Here is a 19,344-nt window from a genome sequence, read left to right on the forward strand (position 1 = left end):
AAGTTCAAGGTCTTCATTTCTTTTAGCAGAAATTAGAGATTATTGTCAATTCAGGACCAAGTTACTGTTGTTTGATGCCTTGTGAGAGCCGTCTGTGTGAACAAGACCATCTTTTACTGCACATTCAGCTTCAAAAGAAGACATGAGATCTAATGAGTAAAGAGCAGTGATGAAGCTGACAGCATGAAACACACCGGGAGTTTTACAGGAAGCTTTTTCTCCTCTCGTCTGTTCCTCTGTGGTTGTTTTTATATCTCTAGTGGGTGTGTCATGCAAACCAAATCCTGTGTTTGAACCATTTATGCTGAAACATTCAGCCCAACAACATAGCAGCAGTTTGTGTTCATTTACAGCAGCAGGAATCATTTTAATTCTTTGAGATGGGAGTAGGCAGAGTTTTGTGTTACTTTACTCTAGTAATCTTCATTCAATGTTAGTATTATTTGTTACATAATTAAAATATTTTTCATTCATTCATTTTTAATGTTAATTCCTACCTTTGACTATTCTTCTATTTCAGATTCCTGCAGTCAGACACTGATCGAGTCTGATCCAGTGATCATCAAACCTGATCAGTCTCATAAACTGACCTGCACAGCATCTGGATTTAACTTTGGTGACTATGGTATGGCTTGGATCAGACAGGCACCTGGAAAAGGGCTGGAATGGGTTGCATATATCTCGAGTGGCAGTGGTAGCATATATTACTCCAGCGCTGTTAAGGGCCGCTTCACCATCTCCAGAGACAACAGTAAGATGCAGGTGTATCTACAGATGAACAGCATGAGGACAGAAGACACTGCAGTTTATTACTGCGCCCGACACACAGTGATACTTCCCCTTAGACATCAGTACAAAAACACAGACTTACTATAGACACATGACAAACCCACATTTTCAGATTCATGGAGGTGAAAGAACCAAAATGTTTACAGTGTCTCTGACTTACATGTTGCCACTTGCTGACTTTTACTGGACTGTTCTGAACATTGTCTGGACATTCATACTGATGTTAGATTTATTTAATTGAATGTATGTAATAAATATTGACTATATTTCACGTTGTCACGCACTGAGAAATATGGAAGTAAATGTTCACAAACTAGAAAAAGAGATCAGTGCCATAATCATTGAGACTATTATTGATTTCCCAATAAACTGATTATTTAAACCAAATGATTTACTATGTTACTGCTGATACTGTATCTGAGTGTTTTCTCTCTTTTAAACCATGCTGATAAAAATGCTCCAATTCTGAATTCCTACTTACTTTATTTCGCTGAACCATGTGAAAAGTTTTTTTTTTAAATGACAGCCAGAACATTGTCTGTAGAACATTCTGTATCTGCATCTGTAGGGGGCAGCAGCTGCTTCTTTTTGAGAAGGATGATTCTGGTTCAACACATATGCAGACTCAGTGAAAGGGCATTTTCTCCTCTCTGAAGACGTTTCAGCAAGCACACAGTACTTAGAGGCCATGAGTCTGAGGACAGAGGACACTGCGGTTTATTACTGCGCCTGAGACCCCACAGTGACTAGAGCCGAGGAAGCAGCTGTACTAAAACCAGACACACATTGTAACTGAACTAACTGAAGTCGCTTCACTTATAATTCATAGAGAGATACACACTCTGTATCTGTTTTCTGCTCCAATTATCTATAAATATATCTTTTTAAAATTTTTAAAATATACATAAACCCTGTTTCTATGCTCCTGAAAACACTTGAAAAAGCCACAGGTAGAAATAACAACTCTGTCAGCATTATGTGTGAATGTGATTCTGACTGTTCCTCAAACCAACAAACTAGTAGACATCACAGTCCCAATACACACTGTAATACACACATCCCAGTCCCAATACACACTGTAATACACACACCCCAGTCCCAATACACACTGTAATACACACATCCCAGTCCCAATACACACTGTAATACAAACATCCCAGTCCCAATACACACTGTAATACACACATCCCAGTCCCAATATACACTGTAATACACACACCCCAGTCCCAATACACACTGTAATACACACATCCCAGTCCCAATACACACTGTAATACACACATCCTAGTCCCAATACACACTGTAATACACACATCCCAGTCCCAATACACACTGTAATACACACATCCCAGTCCCAATACACACTGTAATACACACATCCTAGTCCCAACACATACTGTAATACACACATCCTAGTCCCAATACACACTGTAATACACACATCCCAGTCCCAATACACACTGTAATACACACATCCCAGTCCCAATACACACTGTAATACACACATCCCAGTCCCAACACACACTGTATTACACACAATCTCAAAATACACAGCCTCTGTTCTAGAAATGTAACTAACACCATCTGAACACAGAAACTGTGACTTTATCGTGTGAGGCTCATTTTAGATGATTGTTGATTGAACATGTTCAGTTCAGTTAATCACAGAGACACGTTAGTGTTTTGTTCATTTCACTCTAAGCCCAATTCTTCTAAGAGGAAGAAAGTTAATGTATAAATGAGTAAACCTGAGACTTCACGATCATGATGATGTTTTTCATGCAAATCCTCCACTTGTGTCTCTTACATTAAGGAGGTCTGTGTGTGTGTGTGTGTGTAGTGAGGAGGAGGAGAGCAGTTGAGCATTTTACTTCACTTCACTTTTATATCAACAACAATGCTGTCATTATCAGTGTTGCTGCTGCTTTCAGCTGCATTCTGTACGTCTTCGTGTCGGCTTTAGATTTAATTCCTGTTTCGTGAAAATGACTTGATGACTTTTGATGATGTTCTGTCGCTCTTATTCACAGGTGGTGTTGGAGGTGTGGAGCTCACTCAGACAGACTCTGTGCTGGTGAAGCCTGGAGAGTCGTTCTCCATCTCTTGTAAGATCTCAGTGTCGAGTTATTGTATACACTGGATACGGCAACCTGCTGGAAAAGCACTGGAATGGCTCGGATATCTGTGTAGCGGTGATAGCACTAATCTCAAAGACACGATGAAGAGCAAGATCAGTCTCAGCCAGGACAAATCCATCAGCACAGTTTATTTAAGAGGACAAAACTTTCAGGTCGAGGACACGGCTGTGTATTACTGTGCCAGACACACAACACTACAAACTCACTGAAGCCCTGTACAAAAACATCCCTGGTTATTTTCCTCTCTCTGCAGTACACATGTCCCCAGAGGGGTCTAGTATATATGAGCTAGCAGAGCTAAGACACTTCTCTAGGTCAAAGATATCTACATAAAGTTTCATCTTTGTCTCAACATTAAATTAAATTGTTTTCCTGAACACAAGTGTATACACAGTTAATCCATCATTAATATGACACCAATCTATTCCAAAGCTTTTGTGCAGCTCGCTGAAGTGGATGTCGGTGTAACACAAAATTTAAGCTATTATTATAATTATAATTGTCTGTGTGTTTTTATGCCTCTAGATGTCAGTCTTTGTAAAGAAAATCTTCTCAGTCTATTTGAACACATTCGTTGTCTATCTTTAAACACTCTAATCATTCTCCAGCTTCATTTAACTCACTGGATTTATAGATGATTTAAATAATAAAAGCTGAATTAGTCAGATCAGGAACGTCCATGTATTTATGTCAATCTCAGTGCAAGGAAAATTTTAATTCAAACCCAAGCAGCAGGAGTGTTAGGGAGCGTTAACTAGTACTACAAACAGAACAGTTAGTGACCTGACAATGTGAAACTTACAGAAATAGTTTATTCCTCTTGTCTGTTCCTCTGTGGATGTTTTTATATCTCTAGTGGGTGTGTCATGCAAACCAAATCCTGTGTTTGAACCATTTATGCTGAAACATTCAGCCCAACAACATAGCAGCAGTTTGTGTTCATTTACAGCAGCAGGAATCATTTTAATTCTTTGAGATGGGACTAGGCAGAGTTTTGTGTTACTTTACTCTAGTAATCTTCATTCAATGTTAGTATTATTTGTTAATTGATTAAAATACTTTTTATTTATTAACATTTTTAAAATGTTAATTCCTACCTTTGAATATTTTTCTATTTCAGATTCCTGCAGTCAGACACTGATCGAGTCTGATCCAGTGATCATCAAACCTGATCAGTCTCATAAACTGACCTGCACAGCCTCTGGATTTACCTTTAGTAGCTATTACATGGCTTGGATCAGACAGGCACCTGGAAAAGGGCTGGAATGGGTTGCAACTATCTCAGTATTGCAGTAGTTACATATATTACTCCAGTGCTGTTAAGGGCCGCTTCACCATCTCCAGAGACAACAGTAAGAAGCAGGTGTATCTACAGATGAACAGCATGAGGACAGAAGACACTGCAGTTTATTACTGCGCCCGTGAACCACAGTGATACTTCCCCTTAGACATCAGTACAAAAACACAGACTTACCATTGACACATGAAAAGATCACAGTCTGTTACAAACAATATTACAAAATTTAAACTTTAATTTTTAAATTTTTATTGCATATTTCTTTTCTTTTTTAAAGCTTTGAGAAAATATCCATTGTTAAATGTGTTATATAAATAAAGTGAATTAAATTGACAGATTAAAAACTATGGAAGTAGATGTTCACAAATCTGGGGAAAAAATTCATATTAATTTCCCTATTAATTGATTTGGTTAAACCAAATGATTTACTATGTTACTGCTGATACTGTGTCTGAGTGTGTTCTCTCTTTTAAACCTTTCTGATAAAAAATACTCCAAGTCTGAATTCCTACTTACTTTATTTTCTTTGTTGGTCCATGTGAAAGTTTTTTTTTTTATTAGCAGCAAGAACATTATAATATTTTCTATCTGCACCTATAGGGGGCAGCAGCTGCTTGTTTTTGTGAAGGATTCATGAAACGATTAAATCTAACAGCTGAAGTGTGTTTATGCAAATTCACCCTGTTTAAAAACAAACAAACAAACAAAAAAAAACACCCTTTTGCTCACAGGACTGAATCAAAGACACCTGGATATAACCTTAAAGTGGGTGTGGCCTAAACTAATTATCATGAATGAAAATATAAATAAAAGCCCACAGGTAGAAATAACAGCTATATGTAACATGCTGTATTAATGTGGATCTGACTGTTCCTCAAACCAACAAACTAGTAGACATCCCAGTCCCAATACACACTGTAATACACACATCCCAGTCCCAATACACACTGTAATACACACATCACAGTCCCAATATACACTGTAATACACACATCACTGACCCAATACACACTGTAATACACACATCCCAGTCCCAGTACACACTGTAACACACATTGAAGTCCCAATACACACTGTAATACACACATCCCAGTCCCAATACACACTGTAATACACACATCACAGTCCCAATACACACTGTAATACACACATCACAGTCCCAATACACACTGTAATACACACATCACAGTCCCAATATACACTGTAATACACACATCCCGGTTCCAAAAAACACTGTAATACACACATCCCAGTCCCAATAAACACCGTAATACACATTGAAGTCCCAATACACACTGTAATACACACAACCCAAATCACACTGTAATAAAAACACCACAATTACAATAAACACTATAACACACACATCATACTAGTAATAAACACTGTAACACACACCCCAGTCCCAGTACACACTGTAACACACACACCATAGTATAAAACATAATGTCCTAATACAGACTGTAACACACACATCACAGTCCCAATACACACTTTCATACAAAAACCCCAGTGTTAAGAGGGTAAGTAGCAGCCAGGTGTTGCTAATGTAATGCAAGTGATAAATTGTTCACTAGCAAATGAGACTTATAATATCTCTATAAAACCATAAGTTTTGTTAGTTTCCTTTGTTGGATCATTCAGCTGTGTGAAAAATAACAGCAACAATGAAAGACATCAATAGTTATCTTACATAATCTGTACATCACTCTGGAAAGGATTATAAGGTCATTTCTCAAGAATTTGAATTACTATAGAATTTAATAGTCTGTACTTTCTATTTAGCATGACTGTATTACATCACACCCATTTTATAACTTGTATAACACACTTATTAGCATAAACTACTTATCATTTGTAAATACACAAAGTTCAGAAATAAAAACTTCAGTCATTCTTTATGTTCATGGAGGCAGTTTAATGATGAAAATCACAATTTTAAATCAATCGTAAGCATGAAAATTGAAGAAAAAGAGTTGAAAGAGAAAGAGTTTATAAACCCACACATCCTCCTTTAAATACATTTCAGATACATTCTCCTCCCATCATCAGCAGATAAACAAATCCAAGTGTCAGAGCTGGATCTCACTCTATTTATATGATGTGATGGTGTCTGTTAAACTTTGGAGAACAGAGAAGACTCCAGTCCAAACAACACACACCATGTTCTCTACATCTCTACTGCTCCTGCTGGCAGCTGCTTCTTGTGAGTGCTTTATCAAATTCATTCATTTACTAGATGAAGAATAAAGGTGCAGCATATATTGTGTGAGATATCACCATGTGTTTTCCTCCACAGATGTGCATGGTGAAGAACTGACTCAGCCTGCTTCCATGACAGTCCAGCCAGGCCAGAGTCTTTCCATCCAGTGCAAGGTTTCATATTCAGTTACGAGCTATGATACAGCTTGGATTCGACAACCTGCAGGAAAAACTCTGGAGTGGATTGGATTCATATATCCTAGTGGGGGTACAGCTTACAGTGAGAAACTGAAAAATAAGTTCAGCATCTCCAGAGACACTTCTACTAACACAATAACAATTGGAGGACAGAACATGCAGACTGAAGACACAGCTGTGTATTACTGCGCTCGTTACACACAGTGAGACAGAATAGTGGATTCCTCTTACAAAAACCTTATGAGACATGTTACAGACATCCTCTCAGTGTAACTAATAAATCATCTCAGTCACACTTTCACTTTCTTCCACTGGAATGAAGTCAGAATCGTTTGCAGCATTTTAAAACACAGTCACACAAAGTCATTTTTAAATATAAAAGAAAACATTATTGAAAGAGTCTTCATTCTGAACCATTATTAATCCCTTCATTTTACAGGATTTTGAACCAGCAGTTGGAATCAGTGTTTAATGAGTGGATTCAGGAATAATACAGCATGTTTCCAGCAGTGTGTTGTGTTTAACACACAGTCTGTTCTCATAGTCTGACCTTCAATAACTGAAACAACTGAAGGAGGCAGCAGAGCTCAACAAATAAAGTGAAAAAAAGTGAATCCACAAACTGCATTCTGTATGAGACTCATTCAGTATCAGTCATTATCAGACAAATATCTACATTTTCTCTTCTTTTTCACTCTTTCCATAATGTGTGATTAGTTATTTAGGTTGTTAAACACAGGTTGGACAAATAAAAACACTATAATTTATGTAACTACATCCTCCTGTGGTTGTGAGGTTTCTCAGTGACATGACAAGATGTATTTTATAATGCTGTTATAATGTAAGTGTAATGAGGAGGCATACGGCTGGGGATCCATTTGCAGCGATTTTATTGAGCAAACACAGACGATGTCAGACAGGCAGAGATCAGGATTGGCAAAAACACTAGTATCAGAGGATAGGCAAAAATCTGAATCGAGAACAGGCAAAAGGTCGGGGCAGGCAGCAAACAATCAGAAAAGTCAGAATCAGGAAACAGAGTCAAAACGGGAAATCAGAATACAGGTAAACGCTCAGAATGACAGTACAAAGACAAGTCGAGACCTCGCACTGGTATGAAGTTCAAGTGTTGTATATGTAGAGAGCGGAGATGAGGAACAGGTGGTGGTGTAATCAGAGTGACAGATGGCTGATGGGAAGTGCAATCCGGAAGCGTGCTAATACTCCTGGGACGCGTCTCTATGGTGACACTCGGACCGCGGCTCGTTGCTCGTGACAGTAAGTAATTTAAAAATTAAACAGAATGATAAATGAATACAAATAAAGTTTCCTGGTCTAAATTAATAATAATTTCTGCGAGTTTTCTTATTAAAATTCACCTGAAAACACCTGATAGTGTATAAACATACTCATTAACACCTGCCTTAAAATTCTTATTGGTTCAAACATAAACTCAATCTGCAGTGATAGATATCTCTAAAAAATACAGACATGTTTAAAAGATGTGGAGGTTTTCTAATTTTTATTAATGTATATATGAGAATCCATCCCATTTTGACCCTAAGATAAGGAGTGTCTCTATGCAAATGTCCTTCTCTGTTATAGATTTAAGCAACAAAGACCAAGAGCTTTTACTTCTTCTGCTCCAACACACATCATGATCTCTACATCCCTACTGCTGCTGCTGCTGGCAGCCGTACACTGTAAGTGTTTTTACATTTGACATGTAATACAGTTTTGGTTCCTTAAAGCTTTTTGCTTTTACATCATTAAAATAACTTTTCTTTAACAGGTGTTCACAGTGTTGAGCTGATCCAGACCGGATCCACAGTATTAACTCCTGGTCAGTCACTGACTCTGACCTGTAAAGTGGCTGGATATTCATTAACTGATTGGAGCTACTGTACAAGCTGGATACGACAACCTGCAGGAAAAACTCTGGAGTGGATTGGAGAGATGTGCGGTAGTGGTAACACTTACTACAGTGAGAAACTGAAAAGCAGGTTTCAGGTTACCAGAGACACGTCCAGCAGCACAGTGACATTAACAGGACAGAACATGCAGACTGAAGACACAGCTGTGTATTATTGTGCTCGTAAACCACAGTGAGAGGAATAAACAACATCCCTGTACAAAAACTCCTCCTTCGATGTTCACAATAACAGGACAAAAGACACAACACTGATCGATCCAAGGTTATATTAAAAAAATGATCCCACAAATGATCACAAAACATTTCAATCTAGTTATTTGTTTACGTTAATGATGTTGATTTAGGTCCATATTATTATATCTGTAATATTGCTGCACATCATAAAGACTATTATAATCACAACACTTTCCTGAACTTTATATACTGTAGTGTCTTTGTCTAATAATAATCACACGAACAAATTAGAATTTGTGTAAAAATGTCTGAGCAAGTGTGGATCAGACAACTGGATCAGACAACAAGCTGAAAAAGCTCTAGAATGGATTGGGGTTATCTGGACTAATGACAATATACGCCAAAGACATTGAGGGACGTTTGGAAATTACCAGAGACAACTCCAAAAACATGGTGTATCTGCAGCTGACTCGTTTGAGTGCCCAGGATTCTGCTGTTTATTACTGTGCTAGAAACCACAGTGGTACAAACATGTTAACCAATAATCCAAAATCTCAGATGTGGTCAAAGAGAAAAGCTTATTCAATGTATAGGTTATTTTCACAAGATCTGCAGATGGCGCTACAGCTTAACAAATACTGTATACTGTAACATTGTAGGTTTCATTAAAGTACAACATATTCTCATATCCTCAGTCACATCTAGATACTCCACAATTTCTATGTACTTCTGTGAGACATTGAACACTGGAACTGTCTCTTATACAGTAGTCATAATTTCCTGAAAGAAACAACAAGGAAAATAAATAACATTTACTGAATATTCACTAAAATTTATCGCCAACGTGAATTGAAAGGATGCATTTTACAAAATTATCACAACAAGAACTGTAATTATAAACAAATTCACCATATTCTTCTTTAATTAAGAAATAAATTGTCACCGTTCACAGATTTCTGCTGTATAAAAGGAAAAGTGATCATAGTAATCAGTGCCACTGATTATTGGAAAATAATTATCTTCAGTTTTGTAGCAGTAACGTCATGTCACAGTAGAACCAAAGGATGCAGAATTACACAATTTCATGTGTTTTGTTTTTACTTTACACAATAAATTATTAGCACCTGCTAAGTTTCTCAGAAGTGTAAGAAGATGACATCAGCTAGCTTTCTGTCAGTTGATTTGATGAGATTGTAGTGCTAAATTTTAAACCACAATTAGATTTTTTTAAATGTATACTTTTTAAATCAAGAAAAAAAAAAACACTGACATCTCTACATCACATTATAATTGAGATATGATTAAGATTGTTCATGACCAGATTACTGTCCTGCAGTCCACTGAGTAATTGTTCCTTGTCCAGTGGGATTCACTTCCACATAATTGTAGGAAATTATAAATATTATAGAGAAAAGGAGAAAATCATACCGATTGATTTTAAGAAGCTGGAGACTGTATGAATGTATACCATATCAGTTCAATCAGGCGTGTATGGAGTAGGCAAAATTTAAAATTGTTGAATAAAGTGAGCAGAGACTGCAAGTCCTCTTCTGTGAATGTGAATGAAAGAGGATGGTGCTTGCAATTACAACACAATATGAGAAATTTGCATGTACAGTAAGTCTGTGTCTCCTCCCTCCTCTCTTTCTTTCTCATCAAGTCAGGAACAGAGACGTAATAAAAAGCTCTCTGAACTGTGGAGATTCTGGATCAGTAGCCATACCTGGTGCTAATCAAATCACCATGAGCTCCATCTGTCTCCTGCTGTTTCTGACAGCTGTGTCGTGTAAGTACAGTTTTCACTCGCTAAAATAACTTATTTCATTGTGCATCTCTTATGGATATGAAAGAGAATTGACTGTATCGTCAAACAAAGCATTTGATTCTGTGTTGCTCTTTACAGGTGTGGATTCGGTTGAATTTACTCAGTCAGATAATATAGTGGTGCGACCCGGAGAGGTGTTTACCATCTCCTGTAAATTCTCTGGGTTTTCAATATCCAGCTACTGTCCACGCTGGATTCGACAAACACCATCTAAGACTTTGGAATATATCGGATATGTGTGTGGCAGCAGCTCTTCTGTAAAGGACTCACTCAAGAACAAAATCAGTTTCTCTGCAGACGTTTCCAGCAGCACAGTGTTTTTAAAGGGGCAAAACTTTCAGACTGAGGACACAGCTGTGTATTACTGTGCCCGAGAGCCACAGTCATTCAGATTACAGATACAGCTGTACAAAAACCAAGGTCACGCTGTGATGAACTCCATTCAGTCTGCATTTGGTCATGTCAATGTTGAACATTTGACAAAGACGTGACTGAAGACTGAACATTGTATTGCAGACATTTATGTGGTTGCTAATTTCAACAAGAAAAAATAAATTAAATAAAATCTTGAAAATTCTGTATATTCAAGCACATGCAGTAGCAGTCATGATGAAGTGATACATAACATTCAACTTAATACTAACGCTAATTGTCTAGTATGAATAAATCTGAAAACTACAGACTTGGATAGTGGATTTCTCTTACAAAACCTTATGAGACATGTTACAGACATCCTCTCAGTGTAACTAGTAAATCATCTCTGTCAAACTTTAAAACATAAAGCATTTTAAAACACAGTCACACAAAGGCATTTTTGATTAGTGATGCCAGCTGCAGGAACTCTACAGGTCGATGGTTCATTCCTGAATTTAGAAACACAGAGTCTGTTCAGCAGCACAGAATCTGATGAGAGATCAAACTGAAATGTAGATGTTTACTGCAGCATCACTACTACAAACTCCTGGAATTAAAAATCACCTGTAGGGGGCAGCAGCTGCTTATTTTCAAGGATTCATAAAACTATGAAATCTAACAGCTGAAGTGTGTTTATGCAAATTCACTCTGTTATAATACAAAAACATCCTCTTGCTCACCCGAAGTTCAGATTCAGACATGTTCATATTCCGGTTCTTTAAATGACTCTGTAAATAAACTGCAGCTCATTTTCCCCGTCTGCGTCTGCAGGTTTTATGTGTTCAGGAGTCCAGAATGATGTCCTGGTCATATTACACATTCACACACTCATTCACACCGACGGGCAATTTAGAGAAGACGAGTCACACTTCTGATTCCATTTATTGAAGCAGATTATATTAGACTTTTGATTAAGAAAGAAGAAGAAGAATAAAGAATAGTTTCAGCATCTAGCTGTTGTGATATTAGATTTCAGCTTTCTCTTCTGCTCACTAGAGATTACAAATCTTCTTTAGGATTTAAAAACACCTGATCTAGAATCTTCTCAGCTCTTTCTCTCTGGATTCGTCAGATAAAGCCTCTAGAGGGTTTCAGCCTATACCAGAATGAACGTCATGTTCGGTTACACGGTTTGTTTAGAATGTTCAAGGTAGTTAAGGAAAGTGTTAATTACATCACAACACGTTCATATCATTATTAATAATAACAAACAGCTGAATTATTTTCCACATTAAATTGATATGGAGATGAAACGGGGTGTGAGTGTGATTAACAGCTGCAGAGCTGCACTCAACACAGCAATGTTTTGTCTGAAACACATGATGTTTTTATATCTCTAGTGGGTGTGTCATGCAAACCAAATCCTGTGTTTGAACCATTTATGCTGAAACATTCAGCCCAACAACATAGCAGCAGTTTGTGTTCATTTACAGCAGCAGGAATCATTTTAATTCTTTGAGATGGGACTAGGCAGAGTTTTGTGTTACTTTACTCTAGCAATCTTCATTCAATGTTAGTATTATTTATTACATAATTAAAAAAATATTTTTTAACATTAATTTCTACCTTTGAATATTCTTCTATTTCAGATTCCTGCAGTCAGACACTGATCGAGTCTGATCCAGTGATCATCAAACCTGATCAGTCTCATAAACTGACCTGCACAGCATCTGGATTTACCTTTAGTAGCTACAGCATGCATTGGATCAGACAGGTGCCTGGAAAAGGGCTGGAATGGGTTGCATATATCTCAAGTGGCAGTAGTAGCATATATTACTCCAGTGCTGTTAAGGGCCGCTTCACCATCTCCAGAGACAACAGTAAGAAGCAGATGAACAGCATGAGGACAGAAGACACTGCAGTTTATTACTGCGCCCGTGAACCACAGTGATACTTCCCCTTAGACATCAGTACAAAAACACAGACTTACTATAGACACATGAAAAGATCACAGTCTGTTACAAAAAAATATTATAAAATTTAAACTTTAAAATTTTTATTGTATTTTTCTTTTCTTTTTTAAAGCTGCTTTGAGAAAATATACATTGTTAAATTTGTTATATAAATTAAGTGAGTTAAATTAACAGATTGAGAACTATGGAAGTAGATGTTCACAAATCTTGGAAAAAAAAAATTATATTAAATTCCCTATTAATGGATTTGGTTAAACCAAATGATTTACTATGTTACTGCTGATACTGTAACTGAGTGTGTTCTCTCTTTTAAACCATGCTGATTAAAAAAAATGTACATTTTCATTGTTGGTCCATGTGAAAGTTTTTTTTTTTTAATGACACACAGAACATTATAATCTTCTGTATCTGCACCTGTAGGGGGCAGCAGCTGCTTGTTTTCAAGAAGGATTCATGAAACTATGAAATCTAACAGCTGAAGTGTGTTTATGCAAATTCACCCTGTTATAATACAAAAACATCCTCTTGTTCACCAAACGTTTGTGTCTGAATCAAAGAGCATGATGATGGGGCTGAAGGTCACTCAGTACTACATCTTTGTTATAATGTTAACCAAAGGTACCTGAGACTTCTGTACTGTTTATTTCTTCCCTCAGAATATCTTGACTGTGTTGATGATGATCTTTGTTATGTTTTATCTGCTAGGTGTCAGCAGTGATGAGATCAGACTGGACCAGTCTCCTGCTGTGGTAAAGAGACCTGGAGAAACTGTGAAGATCTCCTGTAAGATACACGGATATTCAATGACGAGCTACAACATACACTGGATCAGACAGAAACCAGGGAAAGCTCTGGAATGGCTTGGCAGGATGAGTACAGGCAATAATGATGCAACATATGCAGAGTCTGTGAAGAACCAGCTCACTTTAACAGAAGACGTCTCAGCAAGCACACAGTACTTAGAGGCCAAGAGTCTGAGGACAGAGGACACTGCGGTTTATTACTGCGCCCGTTACACCACAGTGACTGGAGCTGAGGAAGCAGCTGTACTAAAACCAGACACACATTTTCACACAGAGTTTATTTTGAACAAGTCACATGTCCTGTTATCATTTATCTACTTTCTATGTTTATTAAAGGGCTCATTAACATTTTGTTTTAAACTCTGTAATGTTTTATTGAAATGTTAAATATATTTCTGCAGCATTCAGACTCTTTAAAGGCCAAGTGACACCATTTCTGATCCCCATAATATCTGTACCTCTGTACTGTAAGTTTGGCTTTAACAGCTTCAGCCATGTTCATATTCACCTTCTCATAACAGAAAGCAGGAAATTTGCAGACATGAGAATCATTTCTGTGTTAATGTAATTCTCTAGAGTGCAGCCTACACATGACTGATAACGACATAAAGGATCGTTTATCTAATTATTATCATTTTCATGGATTATGGTGGAGATTAGGATTAATTTATGGGAAATGGAAATAGATCAGTTTTCAATCTGACCTTCACAGGAAGCGTTAATTACATCACAACACATTCATATCATTATTAATAATAACAAACATCTGAATTATTTCCCACATTAAATTGATATGGAGATGAAACGGGGTGTGAGTGTGATTAACAGCTGCAGAGCTGCAACTCAACACAGCCTCTCTGTAATGTTTATGCAAATCTGCATCTCCTCTTGTAATATTAGCAGCGTTCTGATCTAGAGAGGAAACACTTCTCATTAGTCTTCCTTCAACACAAACATGTTTGCTTCAGCTCCACTGCTGCTGCTGGCTCTCGCCCCCTGTGAGTGTTTGGATTGAAGCTTTATTATTTCATCTTTCAGTTCGACATGTCCACCTTTTCTTTTTCTCTTTTTACAGATGTGTTCTGTGCTACTGAGCTCATCCAGCCAGACTCACTGCTTATAAAGCCAGGAGAGACTTTAACCATCACCTGTAAAGTGTCTGGAGCTTCTATCACTGATAGCAGCAGCCACTATGGAACAGCTTGGATTCGACAACCTGCAGGAAAAGCTTTAGAATGGATCAATTTAATTTATTATGATGGGAGCATTCATAAGAAAGATTCACTGAAAGACAAGTTTGTGGTCTCTCGAGACACTTCCAGTAACTCCGTGACCTTACGGGGACAGAACATGCAGACTGAAGACACAGCTGTGTATTACTGCGCTCGTTATCCACACAGTGACACGACAAACTGCAGTGCTGCACAAAAACCTCATCACAATTCACTTCATTTCACTACATTTTACTGAGTAACTAATCCCCATATTACAAATATTTCAGCATAGACACCAACACATGCATTAATAAAATAAATAAATAAAAATTTACTTAGGAATAATAGTCTCTTTTTATAACTAGATGAAATGAAATGTGTCTGCAAAAGACATTTATTATAAAGAACAACATCCATTCACACTCAGCACTCAGGCTTTAACTCTTCATCCTGAATGAACAAAAACCATCCAAAAACTTCTCAATCTATATCTAATAATTAATAAGAATCCCATGTAATTAAATGTGAAATGAGATCTAATGAGTAAAGAGCAGTGATGAAGCTGACAGCATGAAACACAGCCGGAGTTTTACAGGAAGCTTTTTCTCTTCTCGTCTGTTCCTCTGTGGATGTTTTTATATCTCTAGTGGGTGTGTCATGCAAACCAAATCCTGTGTTTGAACCATTTATGCTGAAACATTCAGCCCAACAACATAGCAGCAGTTTGTGTTCATTTACAGCAGCAGGAATCATTTTAATTCTTTGAGATGGGACTAGGCAGAGTTTTGTGTTACTTTACTCTAGTAATCTTCATTCAATGTTAGTATTATTTATTACATCATTTAAAAAATATTTAGTTTTGCTCTATTTTTAATGTTAATTCCTACCTTTGAATATTCTTCTATTTCAGATTCCTACAGTCAGACACTGATCGAGTCTGATCCAGTGACCATCAAACCTGATCAGTCTCATAAACTGACCTGCACAGCATCTGGATTTAACTTTGGTGACTACTGGATGGCTTGGATCAGACAGGCACCTGGAAAAGGGCTGGAATGGGTTGCAAGGATGTACAGTAGTAGTAGCATATATTACTCCAGCACTGTTAAGGGCCGCTTCACCATCTCCAGAGACAACAGTAAGATGCAGGTGTATCTGCAGATGAACAGCATGAGGACAGAAGACACTGCAGTTTATTACTGCGCCCGTGACACACAGTGATACTTCCCCTTAGACATCAGTACAAAAACACAGACTTACTACAGACACATGACAAAGCCACAGTGTCTAGACATTTATACTGATGTAATATTTATTTAATTCCCAGAATATATCTAATTGCCTACATTTTACAATATGACAAACTGACTATAAACTGTTGTAAAGACAATCAATTATCATTATTTCCTGTCAGTGTCACCCAAATGAGGATGAGGTTTCCTTCTAAACCTGGTTCCTCTCAAGGTTTCTTCCTCATATCATCTCAAAGAGTTTTTCTTTGCAATGTCACCTCAGACTTGCTCATTAGTGATAAATGTAATAGATAAATAATTAATTTTAAACTTTAACATTTTATTCAGTGTTTCGGTACTTTTGTAAAGCTGCTCTGAGACAATGTCCTTTGTTAAATGTGCTAAACAAATACACTGAATTGAATTAAATTCACAGATTGAGAACTGTGGAAGTAAATGTTAACAAAGCTGGAAAAAGAGCTCAGTGCCATAATCATTGAGACTAATATTGATTTCCCAATTAACTAATTAATTAAAACAAATGATTTACTATGTTACTGCTGATACTGTATCTGACTGTTTTCTCTCTTTTAAACCTTGCTGATAAAAAAATGTACATTTTCATTGTTGGTCCATGTGAAAGTTTTTTTTTTACTGACACACAGAACATTATAATCTTCTGTATTTGCACCTGTAGGGGGCAGCAGCTGCTTGTTTTTGAGAAGGATTCATGAAACTATGAAATCTAACAGCTGAAGTGTGTTTATGCAAATTCACCCTGTTATTAAAAAAAAACAGCCTCTTGTTCACCAAACGTTTGTGTCTGAATCAAAGAGCATGATGATGGGGCTGAAGGTCACTCAGTACTACATCTTTGTTATAATGTTAACCAAAGGTACCTGAGACTTCTGTACTGTTTATTTCTTCCCTCAAAATATCTTGACTGTGTTGATGATGATCTTTGTTATGTTTTATCTGCTAGGTGTCAGCAGTGATGAGATCAGACTGGACCAGTCTCCTGCTGTGGTAAAGAGACCTGGAGAAACTGTGAAGATCTCCTGTAAGATAAATGGATATTCAATGACGAGCTACAACATACACTGGATCAGACAGAAACCAGGGAAAGCTCTGGAATGGCTTGGCTGGATGAATACAGGCAATAATGATGCAACATATGCAGAGTCTGTGAAGAACCAGCTCACCTTTACAGAAGACGTCTCAGCAAGCACACAGTACTTAGAGGCCAAGAGTCTGAGGACAGAGGACACTGCGGTTTATTACTGTGCCTGAAGTTCTACAGTGACTGGAGCTGAGGAAGCAGCTGTACAAAAACCAGACACACATTGTAACTGAACTAACTGAAGTTGCTTAACTTATGATTGTAACACAGATGAACACAGTTTGTATCTATTTACTGCTCCAATTATCTATAAATATACCTGGATATAACCCTAAAGTAGACGTGCCCTAAACTAATTATCAGGAATGAAAATCTAGATAAACCCTGTTTCTATGCTCCTGGAAACACTGTGAAAAGCCAAAGGTAGAAATGGCAGCTCTGTCAGCATGTTGTGTGACATCCCATTCCCAATACACACTGTAATACACACATCACAGTCTGACTACACACTGTAATACACACATCACAGTCACAATACACACTGTAATACACACATAACAGTCTGACTACACACTGTAATACACACATCACAGTCTGACTACACACTGTAATACACACATAACAGTCACAATACACACTGTAATACACACATCACAGTCTGACTACACACTGTAATACACACATCACAGTCTGACTACACACTGTAATACACACATCACAGTCACAATACACACTGTAATACACACATAACAGTCTGACTACACACTGTAATACACACATCACAGTCTGACTACACACTGTAATACACACATCACAGTCACAATACACACTGTAATACACACATAACAGTCTGACTACACACTGTAATACACACATCACAGTCTGACTACACACTGTAATACACACATCACAGTCACAATACACACTGTAATACACACATAACAGTCTGACTACACACTGTAATACACACATCACAGTCTGACTACACACTGTAATACACACATCACAGTCAAAATACACACTGCAACACACATCCCAGTCATCCCATTCCCAATTTAACTCATTGGACGGATGATTGATTTTTTTGGATTCTGCAAAAGTGATTCATATTTAACAACAATATTTTGTGTATTTTAGGAATTCTAAACTTTGACTCACTTATTTTTATGCATTTATGTGTATCACAGTGCAAATAAAATTCAAACCCAAGCAGCAGGAGTGTTAGGGAGCGTTAACTAGTACTACAAACAGAACAGTTAGTGACCTGACAATGTGAAACTTACAGAAATAGTTTTCACCTCTCGTCTGTTCCTCTGTGGATGTTTTTATATCTCTAGTGGGTGTGTCATGCAAACCAAATCCTGTGTTTGAACCATTTATGCTGAAACATTCAGCCCAACAACATAGCAGCAGTTTGTGTTCATTTACAGCAGCAGGAATCATTTTAATTCTTTGAGATGGGACAAGGCAGAGTTTTGTGTTACTTTACTCTAGCAATCTTCATTCAATGTTAGTATTATTTATTACATTATATATATATATATATATATATATATATTCTTTAACATTAACTTCTACCTTTGAATATTCTTCTATTTCAGATTCCTGCAGTCAGACACTGATCGAGTCTGATCCAGTGATCATCAAACCTGATCAGTCTCATAAACTGACCTGCACAGGATCTGGATTTAGTTTTAGTAGCTACTGGATGGCTTGGATCAGACAGGCACCTGGAAAAGGGCTGGAATTTGTTGCAACTATCTACGGCAGTAGCATATATTACTCTAATGCTGTTAAGGGCCGCTTCACCATATCCAGAGACGACAGTAAGATGCAGGTGTATCTGCAGATGAACAACTTGAGGACAGAAGACACTGCAGTTTATTACTGCGCCCGTCACACGCAGTGATACTTCCCCTTAGACATCAGTACAAAAACACAGACTTATAGTCTGAGCTTCAATAACTGAAACAACTGAAGGAGGCAGCAGAGCTCAACAAATAAAGTGAAAAAAAGTGAATCCACAAACTGCATTCTGTATGAGACTCATTCAGTATCAGTCATTATCAGACAAATATCTACATTTTCTCTT

General features: G+C 37.3%; 1 long non-coding RNA gene and 6 gene segments (V, D, J or C); all 7 read left to right on the forward strand.

The window, feature by feature from the left end:
• The first annotated feature begins 2,602 nt into the window (after positions 1-2,602).
• Positions 2,603-3,154, forward strand: LOC125138807. The segment is given in 2 exon segments: positions 2,603-2,729; positions 2,820-3,154. Coding segments are annotated over 2 exon segments (360 nt in total).
• A 749-nt stretch (positions 3,155-3,903) lies between these two features.
• On the forward strand, positions 3,904-4,729 carry LOC125138822. The gene is made up of 2 exons (XR_007137951.1): positions 3,904-3,955; positions 4,048-4,729. It is a non-coding gene; the product is annotated as an uncharacterized LOC125138822 (long non-coding RNA).
• A 3,551-nt stretch (positions 4,730-8,280) lies between these two features.
• Positions 8,281-8,816, forward strand: LOC125138797. The segment is given in 2 exon segments: positions 8,281-8,327; positions 8,417-8,816. Coding segments are annotated over 2 exon segments (363 nt in total).
• Positions 8,817-10,375: 1,559 nt separating this feature from the next.
• LOC113640860 lies at positions 10,376-11,208 on the forward strand. The segment is given in 2 exon segments: positions 10,376-10,517; positions 10,635-11,208. Coding segments are annotated over 2 exon segments (456 nt in total).
• A 2,190-nt stretch (positions 11,209-13,398) lies between these two features.
• Positions 13,399-14,088, forward strand: LOC125138726. The segment is given in 2 exon segments: positions 13,399-13,501; positions 13,589-14,088. Coding segments are annotated over 2 exon segments (543 nt in total).
• A 435-nt stretch (positions 14,089-14,523) lies between these two features.
• Positions 14,524-15,171, forward strand: LOC125138747. The segment is given in 2 exon segments: positions 14,524-14,684; positions 14,762-15,171. Coding segments are annotated over 2 exon segments (438 nt in total).
• Positions 15,172-16,932: 1,761 nt separating this feature from the next.
• Positions 16,933-17,440, forward strand: LOC125138748. The segment is given in 2 exon segments: positions 16,933-17,027; positions 17,115-17,440. Coding segments are annotated over 2 exon segments (366 nt in total).
• The last annotated feature ends 1,904 nt before the right edge of the window (positions 17,441-19,344 follow it).

Source organism: Tachysurus fulvidraco, chromosome 15 (assembly GCF_022655615.1).
Source record: "Tachysurus fulvidraco isolate hzauxx_2018 chromosome 15, HZAU_PFXX_2.0, whole genome shotgun sequence".
Classification (NCBI taxonomy): domain Eukaryota; kingdom Metazoa; phylum Chordata; class Actinopteri; order Siluriformes; family Bagridae; genus Tachysurus; species Tachysurus fulvidraco.